Source organism: Eucyclogobius newberryi, unplaced genomic scaffold (assembly GCF_026437365.1).
Source record: "Eucyclogobius newberryi isolate DKJ021-1_F unplaced genomic scaffold, fEucNew1.0.hap1 SCAF_17, whole genome shotgun sequence".
In the NCBI taxonomy this organism is placed as follows: domain Eukaryota; kingdom Metazoa; phylum Chordata; class Actinopteri; order Gobiiformes; family Gobiidae; genus Eucyclogobius; species Eucyclogobius newberryi.
In genome coordinates, this window is record NW_027315801.1 from 30,606,744 (window position 1) to 30,630,644 (window position 23,901).

At 40.7% G+C, this 23,901-nt stretch overlaps 3 protein-coding genes across 3 annotated transcripts; all 3 read right to left on the reverse strand.

The window, feature by feature from the left end:
* Nucleotides 1–412: 412 nt before the first annotated feature.
* erbb3b (erb-b2 receptor tyrosine kinase 3b) lies at nt 413–9,516 on the reverse strand. The gene is made up of 28 exons (XM_072449932.1): nt 9,285–9,516; nt 7,967–8,121; nt 7,691–7,877; nt 7,462–7,587; nt 7,335–7,397; nt 7,099–7,217; nt 6,830–6,971; nt 6,613–6,726; nt 6,394–6,511; nt 6,249–6,322; nt 6,087–6,177; nt 5,764–5,966; nt 5,565–5,697; nt 5,406–5,499; nt 5,114–5,271; nt 4,968–5,021; nt 4,737–4,878; nt 4,553–4,672; nt 4,161–4,259; nt 3,903–4,088; nt 3,075–3,230; nt 2,921–2,996; nt 2,717–2,863; nt 2,551–2,648; nt 2,306–2,482; nt 2,168–2,239; nt 1,811–2,102; nt 413–1,422 (listed from the first exon to the last, which is right to left on the reverse strand). The coding sequence occupies exons 1-28, from the start codon at nt 9,367–9,369 to the stop codon at nt 596–598; spliced, it is 4,308 nt and encodes a 1,435-aa protein (XP_072306033.1). The 5' UTR covers nt 9,370–9,516; the 3' UTR covers nt 413–595.
* A 2,294-nt stretch (nt 9,517–11,810) lies between these two features.
* Nucleotides 11,811–17,223, reverse strand: arf3a (ADP-ribosylation factor 3a). Its single transcript, XM_072449935.1, has 5 exons — nt 17,175–17,223; nt 15,947–16,129; nt 15,755–15,865; nt 13,890–14,014; nt 11,811–13,803 (listed from the first exon to the last, which is right to left on the reverse strand). Exons 2-5 carry the CDS (start codon nt 16,092–16,094, stop codon nt 13,642–13,644), a joined length of 546 nt encoding a protein of 181 aa, XP_072306036.1. The 5' UTR covers nt 16,095–16,129; nt 17,175–17,223; the 3' UTR covers nt 11,811–13,641.
* A 2,181-nt stretch (nt 17,224–19,404) lies between these two features.
* wnt10b (wingless-type MMTV integration site family, member 10b) lies at nt 19,405–22,156 on the reverse strand. Its single transcript, XM_072449933.1, has 4 exons — nt 21,958–22,156; nt 21,324–21,586; nt 20,769–21,220; nt 19,405–20,456 (listed from the first exon to the last, which is right to left on the reverse strand). The coding sequence occupies exons 1-4, from the start codon at nt 22,029–22,031 to the stop codon at nt 19,956–19,958; spliced, it is 1,290 nt and encodes a 429-aa protein (XP_072306034.1). The 5' UTR covers nt 22,032–22,156; the 3' UTR covers nt 19,405–19,955.
* Nucleotides 22,157–23,901: the final 1,745 nt, after the last annotated feature.

Sequence of the window (23,901 nt, forward strand, 5' to 3'; positions counted from 1 at the left end):
CTGCCAAAGACACGAGTCAAGATAGTTATATACCAGTGCCATGGATCTATTATAATATCGACTGGTGCTCATTTGGACCGTAGTGACTGTGGCCGATGTAAATGTTTAAAAGTGTATCGGAAACAGATTTATATGAAAATTTACAAGAAGGCTAACGAACAAGAAGGAAATATAAATTAATTTGATGTAACGGACGCTCAAACTCTCAAGCTTCACTCACCCGGAAATGCCTCACATTGAATCATCTCTTCCCACTTTTGAAGCGCCAGTACGTCATACATAAATAAATATAATAATTGATCCGATACATACATTTGTATTTTTATTTGCTATGATACAAAGATTACATTACAAACATTGAGGGCAGACAGCCTCATATTGAAAACATGTACATAGCATTTTAAAACGAGACAAAATAATAAAACTTCATACAATTATATGACCCCTGAAGAATTGAGGAAAATTATGCAGATGTGGCTTTTATTCCCCACACAGTTGTGCTCAGGTAAAGGCCATGCTTTTATTGTGTGGTGTTGAGTGGAAAAAAAGCAACATTTTGATTTTCAGTTCTGTGTAGCTGTCCCAGAACACATTATTAGATGCGGAGAGCATCTGGCTTTAGGAACAGTCTGCTGTGCCAGTAATCTGGGTTATCAAAGGAGGTGTTACTCTCAGGCTCCCCTATAGCTGCACACACCTTGATGTATCCCCCAATCCCTGCACACCTGGTGCCGCCCAGCTCCTCAGAATCTGCCCTGTCCTTCTCTGGCAGGTTCTGGTACATGGGCTGTTCCCAAACAGCAGGTCCATTGATGACTTTGGTCATCTCCTCATACTCCTCCTCCATTCCCTCTCCAGCTGTGAGCACATCTGGTATGGTATTAGCAATAATGCCCACATCAACTTGTAATTCCTGGAGTGTTTCTTCCATTTCTGCTGCTTCGACCAATGATGTCTCACCCTCTTTGCTTTTTAGACTGGGCTCATTTTCCTCCAGCGTGTTAGAGCGCCTTATATCTAGATATTCATATCTATCAATCTGCTGGACTGTCTCTTTCTCTTCATCTCCAATCCCAGTATTACAATAAAGCTCATTCAACACAGAGATCTCAGGTTTAGCCCCTGTACGATCCTCATCTACAGTTGTGTTTCCCAAGGAGATGAATGGAGTTTCCACATGATCTGCGATGTCCTCTAAAAGCAATGGAGCAATAGATGTTGGAGATGGTAATGTTGTCATTTTATAACCAAGGGCCACTAGAGGCGCATCAATCTTGGCTGCGAGGTCCCGAGCGCAGCATGAAGAAGCACTTGGCTTTTTGCTCATGATTTCATACTCCTGGGGCTGTTTTATCATCAAAGGGGATAAATTCTTAATAAAAGATTTGGGATTTTTCTTTGCAGGGTGAGAGATTCTGCGAACTAAAGGAAAAGGTAAATTAGCTGTTACCAATAGTAATCAATCCTTGCAGAACTAACACTCTGTGGAGCTCAAAAGTAAATTTCCCATTCATTTTTCCTATAGACATTTTGAAAAATACCAACCAACCAAAAACAATAACCACAAGACCTACAATTGTATTTAAAATCGGTTTCATTTGCAGGTTTCCCCTTTTATAGTTTTATATGTGGACGATAAATAGCCGTGTTATGGACAACATACTTTACAACATACAGTGGCTGCTTAGCCTCCCTCTGCCTTTAAACTCTTAATATGTTAATGTTTCAAGAAGTATTTGGGGGGAAAATGAATGGGAAACTTATTTCCAGAACCTGAAAGGGTTTGGCTGTTGAGCTCCATAGGTCTTACCTCTCTCAGTCTGATCAGGTGATCCAGGCAGGACATAGCCATAGTGATCTACCTCCTCAGTTGCTTCTGTTGTCCACACTCTGAACGAACATGGGCTTGATGCTGTGGACAACTTCCTGTGTGGATTTTTGGGTTTGGATGTGTTAACCCTCTCGGAGCCAAACCGAGATATACGAAAGCCATTTGCCAAAAAGTTTTCATCAAATACTTCTGCTTCTGGAGCATGTCCCAAGACCTCTGACCGTTCAGGTAATGTTTGCACTGAGCTTAGGCGGGGTCGCTGGCTCCAGAGCTGGCAGAAAAGAAGAGTAAGATTAAGTCACTTCAATTTAATTCAACTCTTGTCTTTGTCCATACCTGTCTGATACTGTCTGTAGGACCAGCAGTCATCGGCAGATATCCAATGGGTCCAGACTGGGAAATGTCACTCTAAAGTTTTTTGTCAGAATGAATTATCTTCCCTTAAAGCATTTGTACAACGTTTACTTTCCTTACCCAGTTGGAGTTTAGCCTTGAGCGATAACGATTCCAGGAGGGGGAATGATATAAAGGAGGTGTGGCCAATCCCTCTTCTAAAACGTCCTCATCTTCATCATGAAAATCTGTATCCAAGCGTCCACGTTCTAGATCTCTTTGGTGGTTCTCCTCGACACAAATATCATCCCTTTCCAACTTATAAAACAACACAGGCGTTAAGGAAGAAAAGTGTTTTTGTATATTTTTCCTCCATAGTTAGTCACCTTAATGACAAGGTATCTAGATGGGTCCCTTGCCATTCGCGTAAAGTCGCTGACCAGCTCTTTGAAAGTGGGTCGAATGTTTTCATCAATCATCCAGCCTGAAAATATTGGACAAATTTTAACCAATGCAATATGAATGTGACTCATAAACAGCGACTGAACCCACATTTAACCATAACCATGTAGACATCTATGGTGCAGATCTGAGGCTGTGAAAGGCGCTCCCCCTTCTCCAGCAGACACGGGACGTCCTGAGGTGGCACAGATGCATATGGCTCCGCCCCAAATGACATCATCTCCCACACCGTCACCCCTGTAATATTGTGTCGTCAATATCGTTATCAATCATCGCATAGTACGACTCACTCACCATAACTCCAGACATCACTTTGGTGACTGTATCTCCGGAACAAGATGCTTTCAAGTGCCATCCATTTTATAGGAGTCTGGGGGTAAAAGACTTGCTAATTAGTCTTTGAAAAGGCTAAAATATTCAGGGTGACAACGGAATGAGTCACAGTAACCTTGGTGTCTGTATAAACATATTTCTTGTCATCTGGATAGACGAGATCGGCAACACCATAGTCAGAGATCTGAACCTGGTAGTCGCTCTTCAACAGGATGTTACGTGTTGCAAGGTTTCGATGGACCATGCAGTGCTCCTCAAGGTAATACATGCCCTGAAAGACAAACATGATGACACTGGGACTTTGGGCAGTACAATGCTATGAAAGTTGGGCTGCACTATGTTAAGAAATGATAAAAATCCGAATGATAAAACTGAATGGCCTTATTTGGATGCCAGCAGGTTCACACATTGGATGTTTATAAAGTTATATGTGGCGCCTTCCTACTTGTGTGCCCTGGTGCGGAGAACAGGGGATCATTGTGCCCTGTTTGTCTGAAGCAAGCTCCTTACAGTAACAGTCTCAATTAGGGATTTTTTATTTATTTTAAAAGACAAAGAGAGTGAATCTTGGCTGAAAAATGGCTGTAATGTAGATTGTGTTTTCTCTTCTCAAATGTATTTTAAATGTCTAATGTTTTAAAATGTGTGTGCTGTTATGTCTTTACTTTTTACTTTCCGCCAGGAACCCGTATTTATTTTATTTGAATTGAAAATGAAAATACAGCTTCATCTTTTTCAATTCGCAACAAAAAAAATAAGTAATATAATTAAAAATACTGTGCCACATGGTAATATGAATTGTTGACAGACATATGCAAATAACAAGTATTTCTTGATGCTATTGTTGGTTTACTCTACTTTGTGTGAACAATAATTAGTACAATTATTTTTTACGCTGATATATCTACAACACCTTTGACAATAAGATATAACGTTCTCTCACCTTGGCAATTTGCACACACCAGTTGAGTAGGCGCTGTGGGTCCAGCCTGCGCTTGTTGTTCCTGATGTGCTCCAGCAGAGACCCCCGAGAGCTGAACGGAGTCACCAACTGTAGACTGACCCCAGGACAAATGCCCAGAAGTCTGATGACATATGGGTGGTCCAAGCTTCCCATAGACAACATGTGCTATACAAAACGCAGCATTAGACATTATTAAGACTGCTAATACCAACAAATAAATAAATGTTGTCTTCTCACGTCAGTTATCTCAGTAAAACTTTGCCGTCCTGTGCAGTCATGAATGGTCTTTATGGCGACAGGGATTTTTACAGTTTCACCTTCTGGAGTCCAAAAACCCTAAAGTATAGGTTATATGTCATTGCTCTCGATAAATGGGTAAAAATAATTAGTAATACAATACAATTTGTCTTATTTTTCCATTGATGAATGACAGTTCTGTTATCCCACGTTCAATAATTAACATTTCATTGAGAAAATGCTGGAAATATATCACTCTTTTGCAATTTTTTGATTTACACGAGAATATAGTATGTAATATCTAGAAACAAACTGCTTGGATAAGCAAACTTGCCCAGAATATTCCCACTTGAGTCAGAAGAATGCACAATGTTGTAAGTTTCCATATCTACCTTGTGCACAGTGCCAAACACTCCTGAACCAATTGGTTTGATTTTTCTCAAGTCTGAAGGACGCAAAATCCTAGCTTGAACATTTGTCCCTTTCTCTCCAGGGCCAAGAGGCTCAAAACTCTGAAAAACAAGTACATTTTTTTTATATTTGCCAATATAAAAAGTGATTTCAATGAGTTCTCACCTCTCCACTCTCCAAATACCTCCTCATGGCTCTCTTGTGGCGGATGGCGAGGCCTCTGTGGTACAATAGCCCAAGGAAAAACACTACCAGACATAATATCAGACCAGCAGGGACACCCAAAACTATACTAGTTATCTGGCCACTGCAAAGAAAGTAGGAAAAATATCTACTATATACAAGCATTTAAAAAAAATACCATATTATGATTTTGCCTCTAGATGGAGCCCTTACCTACTAATCGCAAGTCCGTTTTCTAAACAGTAGGACAGTCCTGGACCTGAGCACCTACAAGACATCATCATGTCCTGTTAGCCTCATCGGCACATATATAACATTAGTGTAAAATAACCATCATAATAACCATAATTTAGACTTACCCCTGTGTGCAGTTGTGGTGACACGATTCACAGTGACCCTCTCTGTTTGGATATTTAAAAATCAGCCCCTTCTGGCCATCATTTACTCCAGCAGGGCATGAGGACATGCAGAATGGTCCATCCCTGAAGTTAATGCAGGCTGCACACTCATCAGCTCCCTACAAAAGATAGATTATTTTGTCAAATATGTATATATATTATCATTGTGCACCATCTAGTTGTAACACCACTAACACAAACTAATTTAGTGTCCATAACCCTTTATCAAATATGTCTTTCAAATTGTACTTACTGGCCCCGTGCAGCTGGCCTCTCCATACTGAGGTCTGCACTCTGGATGACAGGGCACACAATTTCCATCAAGGTTTGCAAATTCCCTAAGAACTCTGCAAACAGTGTCAGTGTTATATCAAGAGATCTAATGACAGGAAGAGCATAATAAATAACAGACCCTCTGTGGAAGTTACAGCTGCTCACACAGGTGCCGTCTCGACTATAGTTTCTGCAGGACAGACACTGGTCTGGCCCTGGGCCCCAGCACCCAGAGTCTGAACACAGTGGATCACAAACATGGCCTTCTGCAACTGCAAGAAATCATTATGTAAAGCACTCTGAGGTAACAGTGTCATATGCATATGTAGAAGGCTCACCACAGGCGTCCCGAGGTTTGTTATTGTGGATGTTGTTGACTCTCACTTGACTGCCTCTGAACAGCTGGGTCCAGTTCACAGTGTCATGGTAACACAGGTTTTTATTCTGACTGATGTACACACTGCCATCACTGATCTCTCTAAGGGAGTGCAGGCCCAGAGATGTGAGCGAGGGGATCCGCATCACCATCAGGGAGAATCGTCTGAGGAATACAAAAAATACTTTTTTTCCATGTATTTTTTAAAATTCGAATTAAAATATTGTACATAAGTCAGAGGACAATGTAAATTGGACTCTTATCAACATTCCAAGCAGAACTTACTTGAAGAGAGATCTCCCTTGGATGGTTGTGAGACTTGAGAACACAGACAAATCATTTAGTTCTTGTGGCCAAGACTGAATATTCAGGATATCTGTGAAAAGATTAAACAAAAATATCAATGATGATGATTTAGAATCACTTACAATCTTTCACATCTCATACCTGTGATTTCTCTAACTGTTCGGAATATTTCCAGCTTTTTAGCATCTAGAGGTGGGATTTTTGTAAAGTCATCTCTAAAAATCAAAATGTAGTCATGATTTTGATCATGTCTGAACACACATTACACAGAGCAAAGGACAAGTACCCCAGGATCCCTGTGACCAGGAAATGTAGACTGCCCTGGATCTTGGTGCAGTTGATGAAGCTGTCAATGTTACTGGAGTCCACGGTCTGTCTGTGTAGAGCACCAGTGCCTTCACACACTATGACAAAACACAATATACACAATATCACACACTTTAACAAAACACAATATTATCAAATACAATCCATACAAGAAAATAATCAAATATTTGGCTCTGACCTTTGGGACAGAGTCCGTTGCAGAGCTCACACTGCCTCTGGCCTCCTCTCTCCACCTCCATCTTGTCAGGAGGACAGACACTGACACAGGAGCTGCCGTCCACCACAAAATGAGCTAAGAACAGGAAAAAACAATGAATGAATGAAACATAAATGAAGACTTTAACCATAGGTATTTTATATGAGGTGTGTAGATAATGAATACACAGGGAACTTACTGGGACACTGAGAGACACAAATGGAGCCGAACTGATATTTGGCGTTGGGATTGGTTTCCATTTGAAACATTTGCTTGTTATAGATTAGATTCTGAGGGCACTGTCGCACACAGGACCCAGAGTCATTGAAATGACGACAAGCCTTTTGAGAACAAAACAAGTATGGATATATTAATATAAAAAAAAATAGAAACAGGTGTACATTCCATAATTGATTTTTTCTTATTCATGAATGTATTTTTATTTAATTACAAACGTAGAGTTCTTACAAAACAGTCAATGTCTAGAGGGCCCTGGCAGCCTGCTGCACACTCGCTGTGGCAGCAGTCTCGCGGGCTGGTCCCAAAGCAGCGCCCGTTACACTGGGGAGCACACACTGTCTTTGTCACTGACACAGAGGAGAGAGAGGAGGGTAACCAAGGTCACTTGGCCATTGGGTTCAGGTCAACGGGGGCATGTGTTATACACCAAAATAATAAGGATAATCAAGTAAATAGGTTCTCACAAATCTGACACTGGTTTTCATTTGGACCCCAGCAGTAGTCTCCACAGGAATGATGACAGGGACCTAAAATGATCACCATATACTGAAAATCCATAGGACACTGTAAAAATACAAAAGCAAAACAGACCTTTCTCTCCATTGTACTGAATTTCTATTGGTGCACTGTTGTCTCTGATTATATCGTGCCAGTATATCCATGGACCATAGTTCAAATGTTTGTTATTTATGATCTGAACCCCTCCTTCTAGAATCTCTGCAAAACAAATGCACCAAACACTGTTACATTAACTTCACTGGCAGCAATGAAACTGCAAAGAAACTCACTTATAAAAGAAAATTGTAAAAAGATGCCGTACCAGTAAGATTTGGTAGACCCAGCTGCCTGAGACCATTGACGCCATCTTTGGGATAGTTAAAATAGACAGCGAGGGCAAATCGCCTTTCATACAAGTGGTTTCCTCTGATCACTCGTAGCTGCCCTAAGGGGATGTCTTGAAAGTGATTCATAGCAATGAGGACGTAGCCAGTCACTTCACGAATCGCCTGGAGAAATAAGAATATAGAGTCAATTAAACAAAACAAAAACTGTCATGTATCCAAAAACACAGTTAACATTCCAGTCGGTATTTTACTTTGAGGAAGGAGAAGTCCCAGTTGCTTTCAATCTGAGTGATTTCAAGGTTCCCCATAATGATCTCACAGCCGTCATATCGATCTCTGATGAGGTTGTACTGATTCTCTTGAGATCCTGTAGAGCTTAGTCCATTCTGAGTCCCAGGACACACCACTGCAAAACAAGGATTTTGAAAAAGTTTATAACACAAAGTTGCGTTACATTTTGGAAACACTGGGCACATTAACCACATCGACAGGATTAGGTAGTATTGACTTGGCTCTTTAGCTGTGTGCTCAATACGGGTTGTAAGCAGGAGATTTTAACATACACAATAACCGCTCTGGCATTACAGTTTTGCAATCAAGAATAATATCCACAAACAGCCTGGACAGAGCACATCTACAAGTTATGAAAAACTTAATAAAATGTTCTTATAACAGAGAAGTCTTTAAAATGCAATAAGTGCTGAGCGGTTCAATGATGTGCAGCGAGTAAAGGGCCTTGTGTTGCTAATGCTGAATTCGGGTGCACTGGGTCTTCTTCAGTCCTGGTCTGGTTCTGGCCCGGGGCAGCAGAACCTCCTCAGACAAAGCTGTGCATTGTGGCGAAGCTCTAAATGTGGACAGTGTGTCATGGAGGGCAAGAGTGATGCAGTGACAGACAGAGCTCCAGTGTGTGAGACGTGTCCGAGGGTCCTGCGTCTCTGAGATCATACCACAGGACAAAGGGCTGAGTGTGGAGGGGCAGGAAGAGAAACAGTGCGCGCAAAACACATGCACACCAGCTTTTCCTTGGACCAAAGTACAACAGTTAGCATGTTGGCCTCGGCACATGGAGCAGCAAAGCATGTTACATGTTGCTGTAAAAGATTAAATGTAGGTTCTGTATTAAATATTAACACAATAAATGCCAATATGATCTGAGAATAGCTTAATGGAGTTGATGCAAGCTTGGCCCTGCGACGAGTTGGCCACTGTCCAGGGTGTACCCCGCCTAAGGCCCGAAGTCACTGGGATAGGCTCCATTCACCCGCGACCTCGAAAGGGAACAAGCGGTAGAAAATGGATGGATGGATGGATGCAAGCTTGATTTGATCACCATTCTTTAGGCTATAGGTGACGCACACAGTTCAAAGTAGCCTAATAATCGCAATAAAATAATACAAATTATAGTGATATTTAATAATCTGGTAAAATCCAAGCTGGCCATAAATGGTTAATTGTAGTGAAGACGTATTAGCATTTCCTTCACGTGGTTAAATAGCCTCAATCACTCAGCTAAAGACTAGCATTAACAGCATGGTAGTATTTAGCTCGTATCAATATTAATCTTACCTTCATGGGACAGAGGCGTTGTTGACGTAAAGATGGAGAGTAGTGTCACGAACAATAAAGTCGTCGTTCTCCAGTAGAGCATCATGAGGCAGATTCTTTTGTCACATCACACGAAGAATATGTGAAAATAAAACATGCTCTTTGAAACAATAATAATCCTGGTCTATTCCACTCAACGAGAAGATATAAAATGTGCCAAAACAAAGTAAACGGCAGGCGACCAGACGTTTTGATGCTGGGATTTCCCTCCCAGAGAGCGGCCTGTGATTGGCCAATAGTACCAGCATTAACCAATCAGATCTCGGTCCGTTTGTTTTGCCTCACATTTTTCAGCAGACTTTTCAACCTAAAATAAAACGCACACTGATTAATTATACAATGACAGAATGCATGTAAAGTTGTTCTTGTTGTGTTTTATGTAAATCCTAATTAGAGGCGGGTATTGAGTTAGTCTCATTAATTAGTCCCAGCTAAACTGTTGTAGTGTGACATAAGTTCATGAAACTTACTTACATATGTATACTTATATATGTATACTTATATGTATATACGTATCAAATAAACTAAATACTAAATAAACTAAATACATACATGAAAAAATAATTCAATAAATATATTTTATCTCATTTCCCTTACTTTTATATTTTGCTATTATAATTGTTTTATGTCGCACCTTTTCACATTTCCTTGTTTGTGAATCTTGTTTTTATTCTCTGACAATGGCAATAAATATTTTCTGATTGTGATATTCAATATTGTTCAGCCCAAATTAGATTTGAATAGCTTTTAACAAAAAAAATAATCTGAAACCTACATACTCACAATGTTATAGGCTGCATGCAGCTTGTGTCCACTTTATGTGGTGGTATTTTGGTTGGTGTTGTCAGCTGCTGCATGAAGAAGCTGGGCAGTGGATCCCTCCACTGTGAGTGCCTTCACTGTTCAAGCCCAAAGAGCAGTATTGTCCACACAGCCTCGTCAACTGGTTAATCACCTCTTTGATGCGTATGGAGCAGAAAGCCATAATAGGAACATTGTCAGGCCGTCGAGTGACTTCTGAACCCAAAACAAGAACATGCTTAATTTGGCTTCAGAGACATGGGTGAATTCTTCAACATGAAGCAGGATCGTTCCTTTGCCTTTTTAGTCCTGATAGACGTACGGTGCCTTCACTTGTACAAACGGCAAATAAAAAAGGGAACTAAACTGAGACTAAACATGTAATTAAACCAAATCAGAATCAGGACTGAACCAGGCACAAACTAGGACCAAGGATGTAAACGCACCCCTGCGTGTGTGCGTGAGATTTCTCAGTGTGTCATCTTCACAAAGAGAATATAAATAATAATAGGAGTAATAATAATAATAGCAATAATATTAATACATAAATCAATCATATTTATTGTGCTAACATACTATGTTGACACCATATGGACAAATATGTTTAATATGAATGAATGAATGAAGTGTCCAGCCTACATGGGCTTATATGAAACTATTGACATTGAATAAGGACATTTATTTTAAATTAGCAGTACATAACAATGTTATATAATTGTTATTTAATTTTTACCTGGAGAAGGTAAGACTCAACTTGAACTGTCCACATCTCTCTGTCCAGCAGGAGGAGGCAGCGTCACAGGATTTTGACTGGAACTGAAGGCTCCAGGAAACACATTCAGAACTGTTGTCAAATTATTGATGAGCTTTTTTCCCCTAAAATAAAATCTATTCATCATCAATTAAACTCTGATTCTGATTATCTAAATGCACTGAATTGAAATAGCATTAGTCACGCCGTTGAATAAGGCCACTGTTTCTTTTGTGATCTATTGTCTGTTCCCAATTTGAGTGTAAAGACCATCATTCATTTTTCTTACTTATGAAAAGAGGTGTTTGTTTGTTGCTGGTTCAGACTCAGCACTTTCTGCTGAATTGGCAATTTTACAATACCTCCGTAGTGTCACCACCAGTGTCATCCCTGGTGGCCATGTCCCGTCCAGCACCCACTGTGGGGGTGACTGCTGTGGCCTTTTGCAGTTGCCATCTCTCGGAGATTGATGAATTGATTGTGGGGCTGCTGCCAGTGTGTCTGTGCCCTGAACCAAGGCGTCCCGGTTACGGGTGGGAATCCCAGCTATGGCATCTGGCCTGGGGCTACCATTGTGGCTGTCCTGCAGGGGGCCCTGGGGGCCGTTGGCCCTAAGAGCAGCTCTAACCCACATACTGCTGTCACACCCCTGGATACACAGCAGCACTCGCACAGACATGGACCTGTGATTGGCTCACACAAAGCCAAACTGTTGTGTAATTCAACAGAGAAACTACCTGATTGTGCCAAAGAGGTCTTGATGACAGCACTTTGGAAAGGCAATGGGGGAAAGACAACAGACATCTACATCCTACTCCAGACTGGGAAGAGTGGAGGTCAATTAACAAGTTTTGACAAGTATTCAACCTTCCCACAATCATTTTTTTATTCATACTATCCGACATTAATAATAATTAGAAACATCTGAAACATACTTTGTTGATCTTTGCTCTTTATTTTCCTTTGATTTGATTTAACCCAGTCGTACCATACATCTTTGAGAATATTACATAGTGTTATTACATTTCTACAATGTTAAAATCAGCAAACTTGAAGTAAAACATTATTTAGCCACAACTACAGAATGTTATCAGGGCTAAGGTAGCTGCGTATCTCGATGTTAGACATTCCTACAGAAAAAAACATGTTAGATAAATCAACAACTGGCGAATTAAGGCCACAAAAAACATTCACACCAAACTGAACAGAATAGAGAGCACACCACACAGACAAGCCCCTGTCTGTCAGACACATCAACCTCAATATCCACATGTATTTGAACACCACTGTCATTACCCCCAAACACCAGTGTATACTTTAGTTGTTACATGAACAATATATACAGTGGAGCTGACATAGAAAAGCATGCTTTTGCATATTAGAGGTTTTCAGTAAACTTTACACTAATCCATAACATTTATCAGTATAGCAGTGTTCCAACCAGCAGCAGTATTTAGACTATAGTCTCAGAAACGTTAAATTACTTTTTTTTTTACAGCTTGTGTGCAGTATTAACATGCCTTACTTGGAACATTTTTTAAACAATCAGCATCTTTTACCTAATAGCGTAGTTTGCGTCTGTATACAGTTGGACCATAATAGGCATAAAAGCAAATAGAAATAGCACTAAAATTAACACTTCTGTTTTGGTTGATAAACACTGAGAAATACAGGAAATAACATTACATTACAGATTGTACAAATGTAATGCAGTTATTTTGTGCCACATGAAACAAAGATACAGCAACACAAGAAACAAATGAGTCACTCTAATCGCAGATGGATAAGTTAGGATCAAAGCCATGTTAAACACAAAATGCTGCTCTCACAAAATGACTACAACAAACATTCAGAACCTTACAGGCTTTCTAACATTGCCAATCACATGCTCCACTGTGTCGCTCTCGACAACAAGGCCAGCCAAAAGCAGTATTTTATCCACTGAGCTGGTACAGAGCACATGTTTCACTTTAGCCATCATCAAATATCCCAAACAAATGGTCTTTACTGATGCTGAGCCAGGCACGTTGAAGAACTAACCTGTTCTTCCAGCAGTGACCTGCACAGGTTCACCGCCCCTAAAACTCATGAGCCAAACTAGAGTCTCCATGCAGATCGGGGAAGCAGTAATATAGACTGTTTATCAACAGCTGCCTTAGCATTTAATGCACATAACAATGAAAGGAAACATGTGGTGAGGTAAATTACAAATAAATAAACATTTATAAAACTATTTGCAACAAAATAAATGAAAGACTGTCTACTGAGTGAAGATTACAATTTACAAAACCTACGCAACTGAAATCATTCTGAGAAGGAAAACACTGTTATGCACATTACATTTTTCTGAATATGTATTTGAACAATGATATGATATTGTAATGTCAATGATATTGTAGTTGTAATGCCACTATAGTATTTTCACATTCTTAATCATACACATCAAGTATCTGGATAAAAAAATCAATGCAAACATAATAACAAACACATTAAAGGTGTCAGTATTTTGAGCAATATAATTTTGTTAAAACCATATATTTCATACTGTGCCGATACAATTGTTTTGCACTTTGGATTTATTTAATTAAATAGTAAAAATAATTCTGAACTCAAATAAATAAGAAAAGGCATAATATACTGTAACATTATAAGTTCAGGGAGGGCTCACCTCTAGAAACTGTCCTGTCTCTACGTGTAAACAGACCCATTATAATCTCTACCTGGAGCTGGCACCAGGCTCGTCCCCACATAAAGACCCAGGACACCTCATTTCTTGTTCTTGAGCTGGTTGGCAAGCCAGTCCAGGCCCTCATACAGGCCGTCCCCGCTCGTGGCACACGTGGCCTGGATGTACCAGTTGCGGTGACGTAGAGAGTGGAGGCCGAGCTTGTCTGTGATCTCCGCAGCGTTCATGGCATTCGGCAAATCCTGCGCAAAGAATGTATTGGAGTTTGTTATAGCGCGAGCCGAGCAGTGGTTACATAAGAGCTGAATGACGCGTTGAAGTCTTGTACCTGTTTGTTGGCAAAGACGAGCAGAACAGCATCTCGCAGCTCGTCCTCAGCCAGCATTCTCATGAGCTCCTCCCGGGCTTCATTTACTCGCTCGCGGTCATTGCTGTCCACCACAAAGATCAAACCTGCACACGCAATTCAGAGATGTAAATGCATACAAATATATTATACTACTATGCATGTGCAATTACTGTCGTACTCACGTGCATGTGCATATAACTGATGTAAATAAGAGTGTTTTGTTTATTTACCATTAGTATTAGTATTATGCTAGCTATTTTTACTTCATATTATTTAATTTTATTTTATTTTATTTGTATCTTTATCTTTATCTTTTTCTTTTCTTTTATTATTATTATTTTTTCCTCCATTCCCTATTAAGATATGAGGAGTTTATTCAATAAGAGTTTTTTGTTTTGTTTATACGAGTTCTTCTATTAAGAGTGTTTTTTTTTTTTTTTTATCCTATAGTAGATTTTAATTGTTTTTTATTTAATGCATGCCATTTTTGATTTTATACATGTTGCTTTATCATTGTTCATTGTTTTATGTTGCACCGAATCACCAAAGCAAGTTCCTATGTGATTTCTGTTCATTGGCAATGGGAATAAACTTTTCTGATTCTGACTCTGGAAGTGTTGAGGGCAAAAAGGATTAATTAAGTTAACTTGAAAGCTATTTTGTAGAGTGGATTAGTAATATATTTTGAACTAGCTCGAGCTCAAAACAATCAATGAATGTTGTGTGCCAAGTCAGGGTGCGTTTCCCACTTGATTAAATGATGAAATACTTATTAAAGCTTAATTGATACATATTACCATGTCAATACTTTCTGCTTGTCCTAGTGTTGTCCTGATAAAAACATTACAAACTTGAGGTGGAGGTTTAATACATTTTCAACACAAAATAATAGTAATTTCTGTGTTAATCATTGTGGTATTTTACTAGTTCTGATAAAGCTCAAGATAATTTAAAAACTGTTCACAAAAAGGTAAAGCTTTAAGATAAGATAGGATAAGATAATCCTTTATTGTCCACACATGGGGAAATTTGGGTGTTACAACGCAGTAGATACAGAGGGAAAGGACAGATAACTTATAGGAAGTTTCAAAAAAACACTCTTAATAGAAGAATTCTTATAAACAAAACAAAAAACTCTTAACAAAACTCCTCTCATATCTTAATAGGGAATGGAGGGGGAAAAATATAATAATAAATAAAATAAAAAGACAAAAATAAAAATAAAATAATAATAAAATAAAGTAAATAATAATAAAGAAAAGTAAAAATAGCTAGCATAAGACTGAACAATACTAATGGTAAGTAAACACTCTTATTTACATCAGTTATATGCACCTGAATATGGCCTTAATTGCTTGTGAGTATGACAGTATTGCACATGAATATGGCGGTATTGCACATGGTTAAGTCAGTATTGCACATGAATATGACGGTATTGCACATGATTAAGTCAGTCAAGTATTGCACGTGTTCAGGGCTAGCAGTGTTTGTTATACAGTCTGACAGCAGCAGGAAAGAAAGACCTGCGAAACCTTTCCTTCACACAACGAGGGTGGATCAGTCATTGTCCTGTCCTTTGTCCTGTTTGTAAGTGTTTTTAGTATCAATACTTCAAATGACAAATAAGTTCAAATAAGTTTCCAGTATCAATTAGTAACTGATGTTCGATACTTTCAATAGCCCCATCAATTTGATATAATAGCAACCCTCTCCAGGCTTTGGACATGACAGACGCATTAACAGTCAGAGCTGGTCAGATGACTCTCCATGTGCTGTGGACTGAGGTAAACGCCAATGTGACCCACACCAAGATCACGATGGCCGTTTGTGGCAGTGTCGCTTACCCTGTGTGTTCTGGAAGTAGTGCCTCCACAGGGGACGGATTTTGTCCTGGCCACCCACATCCCACACAGTAAAGCTAATGTTTTTGTACTCCACCGTCTCCACATTGAAACCTGCACAAAACACAGCGTTTACAAGTCATTCCTCAGTAGTTCCCAGTAGAGCGACATGATCAGTAATTGTGGTCATCTCACCAATTGTAGGAATCGTGGTGACAATTTCTCCGAGCTTTAACTTGTAGAGAATAGTGGTTTTCCCAGCAGCGTCCAGCCCTACCATAAGAATCCTCATCTCCTTCTTCCCTATAAGGCTTTTTAGCAGGTTTCCAAAGATGTTCCCCATGATGGCGTTTTTTATTTCACCTTGTTAATGCGAAACTGACAAAAGACATCAAAATCGTGTTTTCAAGACAAAAAGTCACACATTTGAAACACAGCAACTGCTCAGAAATGAAATAACATTTACTCATATGACTCTCCTCATTACTGCTTCATGTCATGTCTTGAAGGCGTGCTTCACACCTCACAAGGCGCTGATCTAATCTGAAGTCTGTTACATCCAACTGAAAGTGCAGTGCATGAATTAATCACTATTGTAGATGATCAAATTACTGAGTTACAATACATTTAAATGACTATTCTATGACTATTTTATGCATCCATTTCATTGTTCAATTTATTTTCTTTGCAATTGTGTTGTGTATTTATTCTGCATAATTGCTTTACAATTCAGAGAACTGAAGGTAAATACATTTCTAAAAATTGAGCCATTCATGTGATATGTGTGAATCTGTACTATGAATTCTTTTATTTGAGCATCAGTCAGTGAATGTGATAATAGGTTTAACACTCAAACAAGCACGCGAGTTTAGTCCACGCTTACCTTGATAAGGAGCCCATAATACTAAGACAATATAACAATTCTTAAAAAACACAACACTGTTCCCCGTCACTACAGTGCAAACCTGGTTTAATAACATATCTATTAATATTCAGGAGCTGGTTAATCAATGCTACAGTAGTAATACATGCATAGATGAAGAGCACAGTAGCAGAGCCTGGTACAGCTGCAGTGACATTCATCTGTCATAATGCGAGAGGATCTGCACCTCGCGCATGAAGCAGACTCTGCACGCGCAAATGGCGCTGCACTGATGTTGGGCAGAAAATAAAATGCTTCATGGATGCGAACTGCACTAATAGCTCTCCTCTCTGACATTCAACATTCCCCCCTGTGAATATGCGCTGTAATCCGCTTGTGCAGTCACGACACCGCTCGGCCTAATGTCGTCGATTCACGACCCTTTATGAGGCGTTAAGGGTCATTACAAAAAAGACACACGTAAATATCCCTCTGTGGTCGTTCAAAAGTAGCCGTTACGTATTCATCAAAATTGTCACTGTTTGCATCACATTCACTTACCCCTCGATGAGGCAGACGGGCCAGCTGCGGGATCAGGGAAAGGACTCAATGTTCTCGCGAGATGATATTGCTGCAGCCACGGGGGTCTCGCGAGAACTAACTTAAGAACACCTTGATGTGTTATCTTCTGGGATCACTAATTAAAATGTGTCGGCAGTACATTAAATATAGCTGCTTTGTTGCAGTTCTGGTCTATAATATTTTAGAATTCAAATTATTAAATAAACTAATAATTTCACAGCCTCAAATGAAAAAAATACAATAAAATATATTGGAAAAACCCTTAATTAAATCTACAAAAACTACCAGAAACTTGCATGCTATATTAAATGTCATAATACAAATCATAGTGTGTATGTATTCACATTTGAATAATCAACATAGGAATCCTCCCAATGAATAAGTAATTAGCTGGCTGTAATAGGATGCCAAAATAATCCTGGGGTTTAGCACTGAGTGACAGCCTAATGAGGAAACATAAGGGGGAAAAACAACAACTCCAAGATATCAGAAACTCAATCAAACAGTCTAGTTTTAAATTGACTGTCCCTGTGACCAACACAAGGTCCCATCTTGCACAACTTGTAGGTGATAGATGTGTTTATCAGTTCAGTGGTGAGGGCAGAAGGAGGGGAGCAGATGTTTGCAGCTGCACACCAGATTATGGGGTGGAGTGACTGGTTGGGGAGAGCCTGTGCAGGGACTGGGGAGAGTGAGAGGGTTACATGCGGGTGAGAGCGGGCTTGGTTGTAGTGGTGGTACTGTATATGCGAAGGTGGGGTGCATGGGAGCTACGACTTAAAGGACTCATTTTCCTCTGAAGTGTCTGCCAGTGCGCACCCCAGCAAACACAATCACAAGTCTGGTTGGTTCTGCTAGCTGAACTAATGAGGGCCTGCACGTTGAGGGCAGGGGCTTTGATGTTCTGGGTAGCTGGCTCCTTGTGCTCTCCTCTCTGTCCCACATCAAAAATGAAAGGGGAGTGGAGAAGCAGATGTTTTTGAGGCATGTATTTACACAGCGTACACTTTATTCACCCCCCCTCTCCATATAGTCGTACCCTGGTTGCCCTCTCGGTTCTACATACCGGCTGCACGTACTGTGAGGATATCTCTACATCTTCATATCCAACTAAACACACTAAATCGCTTTCTTTATACATATAATCATCCTGTCAATCAAAGTGGGTCACTTTTATCTCTCTTAACTTCCTCTCTCTCTCTCTCATTTGAGCCAAGTCTGGTTGTCATTACTCCAGGGCAGCCGTTGCGTTGCATTTGTCCATGTCTGCTCCATGAGGGGGAGTGTATGGTGAGGAATAGGGAAAATATTACAAAAGGATGAAAACTAAATCTGTACACAAGGATCTGTCGCGCACATGCCAGGAACAATGACAGGAAATTCCCCTTTTGCAACTGCTGCAGGGACAGACAGTACACAACTGTAGAAATGCGAACCATAAATGTATGCTTATCATTTATACCAGTTTATTACACCCTTCACAATTTGACCAGTGTCACAACATTTTATAATACATATTCACATTCTGACAAAAAGGGAATATCCCATTGCCGATAAGCATCTCTTTACAAAACAGAGGAGACAGACAGAATCATCTCAAGACGTTGCAGTAGTACAGTAAATCCTCCAGGTGCTGACATCTGAAAACTACATCTGCAGTATAATAAACGCAAGTGCATTTTTACTACCAGGAATCTTCTACTTGCGCACATGTTTTTAATAATTCAGCCAGTGTCACAAGTTTGAGTTGATGAGCAAAACCTTCTTATTTTCTTTTAAAGTTTGGCTTGGACTGTTCTATTGTTTATATTTGACTCGTAATTTTTGAAATCGAACATGTCTTGGTTAATCGCTGCATTCATCTACTGCAGATCCCACAAAACAATTGATGTGCCAAAGCAATTTGAAAACGGTATTTCTGACATTTGTTACTCTAATCAGAATACCAGACACACAGGACAGCTGATCCCTTTGGATGATCACCCGAGCAAAGACTGGCAGATTCACCCGTCAACTCTCCCCCAGCCCCTGTCATGTAGTGTGCTCCAGAAGTAAGTCATACTATATTAAAGTTCTTTAAAGGTTCTTCTATCTGCATGAAGTGGTCATAAAGAGCCTTGCACCTCCTAAAACAGAGCATAGAGCTGAAACCCATTCACACAGCCACAGAACAAAACCAGCATTTGCTAAGAATGGGTCCATCAGTCAATATAACATCCTCTGATGTGGGTCTCTGGAATGTTGAAAAAGGAAAACAGTATTTGAAGTAAATACAGTCATGAATTGCTTCTCATTTGAGCAATATCTACATATTTATGTAATGCAAAAATGCACTGGGAAATACTTAAATTGCTGGTAGTTACATTTTTAGGTAAAAAAATAAACAATAACTTTTTACTGTATATACTGTACACACACCTCAACCATGAAAACAATCTCATCAGCAGACATGGTTACCTTAAGGTTTACAGCTCAGAAAAAAGTGAATAGCTTTACATAAATACATTAGTGCATAAACAGGATCCGTACACATTTACGACAGCATAAGTGACAGAAGGCCTGAGAGAGCAGCGTCTAAACACACAAATGCGAGGCAAGTGACATGAGTCACCTATTCATTCTCTGACTTAGCATTTTGAGAATAACAGAGACTAAAGAGAAAATAGATCCCAGATGGCGCAAAAAGAGGAACTGGGGAATAAACAGTCACCAGGAGGGTTACACAAGTGGAAAAACAGATGGAGTTATCACAAGTCCTCTCTACTTGCACACGTTGACCCACTCGGTGAGACGACACTCATCACATAACACGTAGCAGCACCAATGGAATCGACAATTACAGCGTTCATTTCGAGTCTGCTTTAAGATGTTGTGTCCCCGGCCGCAGCACAGCGAGCTGCAGCTGTCTGTGTGGTAGCTGGTCTTGTTGCAGGTGCGACCTTGTGTACCCATAGAGTCTATGGATGGGTTGTATTCACAGAAATCTGGAGACTTCTCAAAGTACACCAGCTCTCTGGACATACTGCGGCGGCGACCTCCTTTAAATCCTCCAGCGCTTCCTCTGGCAGTGTTTCCAGCTCGTGGGTTAAAAACACCATTGTTTTTGTTCTGAGAGTTGACAAAAATGGATGATAGGAATTTTTCCTTGAGTATAGAACCAACAAGCCGAAACTCTGGGGAAACATGCCAGCAGGTTTTGAACTGACAGCTCCCAGATGTTCCATGGCATTTGCATTTCCTCTTCATGTTGTCAGTCACTATCTGTGGAGCAGATAGTGCTGGTTAGAAATTGTAATACAACAAATCATTTATGTAGATTCCTTTTTTTCTCTTGAAGACCACCTTACTGGTGTACAACACTGGCTGGGCCCCCTAGACCATGAATGTGGCCCCCACAAATGCCCCTCACAGTGGTGTAGTGGTTGAAGGCATTGCACGTGTGTGGTTATTATAAACAGTGTGAGTTTGCTTCCAGGCCTCTACTATTTGGTGACAGTCTCTACCCTCTCTCTCCCCATTTCACGCTACAACTGTCCTGTCAATAATTTATAATATTACAATATGAAATCTCACCTGTCGCCCAACTTTGTTGTTGTGCATTCTCATCCGAGCATGGATATCCCTGGGAGAACCTCGAGTGTCGAGCCAGTCCCGGGCGAAACGGTCCCCAAAGCGGACATCATGACTACAGCCACCCCATTCCCAGGTCTCCTGCATGGAACTCAGCTCATTGGGTAAAGTCTTGAGGATGGCTGAGGGGTGAGTAGCTTGAAGATGTGTAGGCACGTTGCCATGGAGACCCGTCATCTCAGCAGGCAGTGAACGGCTCCTGCCAATGCCCACCCCACCCTTCTGCAGCGTCTGCAGCTGCAGCTGAGAAAGTTTTAGACGGATCTTGTCATCATCGAGTCGGCGCTTGGCGTCACAGCCACAGCCCCGCAGTTTTCCCATACTACAGGCTGTGGCTACAGAGTGGGCCACACCCGCTGCCAGCAGAGCCAGCGAGAAGGCACTCTCACGGAATCCTGGAACAAAGCAACAGTGATGTTAGATCTCAGCCAAATGAACCTGTTTTACCCTACATCTTCTTAGTATCTGTTCCATCATCAGCTTGCCTCTGACTCTCACCCCTGTTGAGGATGATGTTGTGGTGGGGCAGTTTGTCTTGGCCCTCCAGTGTTGAGCAGTTCCAACGCTGATCCCGGAGCTGATGCTGACATTCGTGTAGTGCCACCTGAATGCCCTGCAGGGCAGAGGCTGTGACATCAGGACTGCGGACACACATTCGCATCTGCCTCTTGCTAAGACCTGGCAGCCTCAGACACACGGAGTTAGGGGTGAGCACTGGGTCTCCTGCCACCTTCAGGCTGAGGATATCATTGCACAGCACCCTGCACAGAAAGAAAAAAGGAGATTTTGGAGGTGTGGAGTGGGTGGGTGAGTCATTTTATTTGATTTGAGTGGGAAGTTGGTGTAGGTTGGACAGTGAACTAATGAATGCGTAAAACATCAGCTCTTAAACATGAAAGTAGGTTATTTACGTGTGTTTGTTTAGGCTAATTGGTCGTGAAAACACGCATTTATAACAGGAGAAACGCAAGAAGTTCAAATGTACTGTTACTGATTACCTAAAAACAACACATAGTTAATGTAATTATTATGAGGCAGAAAAAAAACATAGACAAATTAAAGTATTCACTGAACACCTCGATCCAACCACTTTAACCGCGGGAACATCTCAGACTTTCTCAAGTGCACTTACTTTACCGCAGGTGACATAAGCGCCGCTGCCAAAATCAAGAGTTGGTCCCAACGGAGTTTGTTTGATAGCTCCATTTTGTTACAATTCTGTCGCGACGTGACATTAAAAACTTGTTCCAAAGTCTCGCTAATAACAACAAATAACTGGAATTTAGCAACAGAAGTGGAGTAAAGTATTATCACCACCAAACGAGCGAAGACTGAAGACGGAGAACAGAGAAACTCGGGAACGCGTAAACGGGAGGGGGAGAGACAGAGGGGAGGGGAGATGCCTCCACGGGTGGCTGTTTGCTAAATATTGGCCAATATAAAAGTTGGCCCGACAGTTGCTCATTGTTTTGGTTTGTATGCAACATTTGTCTCAAGTGTAAAACTGCGTCTCCAAAACGTTACGCACAGATGATCCCATGAAACAAAGTACTGCTGAATACATTACATTTTATTTTGTACTTTTTCCCGGTGAGCGCATCATTGATACATAAAATACCAGAAAAAAATAGAATAAAATAACTGGGGTTCCAGCTGTATACGCCAGGATAGAAGCAGGCACACGACCCTCACACTCACCCATCTCCTCCCACCAATTAGTGTCTGCTTAATCTTGTTTTATTTTGTCAAACATTACACACCATGTAGGACCTCTACAATCTGATGGAGCACCATAATGTCAAATGAAATTGTATTGTATGTGTTTTATCTATTTATTTACTATTCTTTGTGTAACGCGCGGGTATCGGCTCTAAACCGACTGGTGTCAACGACCTGAGGCATAATAGACACTAGTCCGGGCTACTTTAATAAAATTAAGTTAAACCTCCACAGAAAAGGGTTCGCATAGTGACATCAATTCATTTAATCTCCTTCCATTCACCAACCTGCAGCAATGAAAAGTGCATTAGCATTCTGCCTTGGCGTGTATATCTAAGTGGCTTAAAAAGTGATTTTAAGTTGATTTGTATATAAAAGGCCCCCTTTATCCGGATTGAATCTCTAATCTGCTCGGTGTCGCATGACTGCTCCAGGAAACTCATTTGAGCACCTTCTTAGAGGCTGCAGTAAAAACGTAGGGCGCTACCATTAAAGCCCCTCACAAAAGCCCACTTCCTTTTACTGTCACCTCAGAATGAGACAGAGAAAGGTTACATCCACGCTGCTGACTAAAGTGGACCATGCAAATTGGTTAGGATATGTCACATAAGACAACACTCCGCAACAGGCTGCTATGGATACATCTGGTGGCAGTTAGGGTTGCTCCTGGTTTGGTTAGATGGAGATGCCACAAAGTGGCTCAAGATGTGATTGCACTGCATGGATACATGTGCACCGATGGAGGTCTGTAGGCCAGATGCTTTTGGGATGCTTTTATTCTCACTCGTCCTATTGTCGGGTTTATCAGGGGCCTATCGAGCCTTTATTTAGAACCTGATATTATAAGAAACAGAAAGTTTCCCAATAATTTAATGTATAATATTCATTTATTTATAATAGCATATATGTATTTCAGGACCAATATGTCAGCCTGTAAATTTATGATTTAAATTCTAGGCTAAAAATGGCCTTAGTCATGGACTCTGCATCGTGTTTGGAGAGAGGAGGAGTAGATGCGGTTAGGGAGTAGGCTAATCCAACCACCGGGCAAAGGGGCAGTTTTAGATACTCATTTTGCGCTCAAACTGTATTGCACCGTGACAGCAGCTTGAAGAAACAACAACACAAAAACGGGCGTGCCTACAGCATCTGTGGCGGAGTGCGCTCCCAGGCGCGTCTCTTTAGGATGAACTCCCCTGCATCTTACAGGGATCAGTGGCGTGATGGCCGTGAGATTCCACTATATGCGCAACTTCAAGGATTGTCCTACTTTTTTCTTTCTCTTTTTAAGACCATGTTGTGTTTCCTTATTCATTGTGCACCCTATGAAGAGCATTAACTATCCCTCCCTCCAATC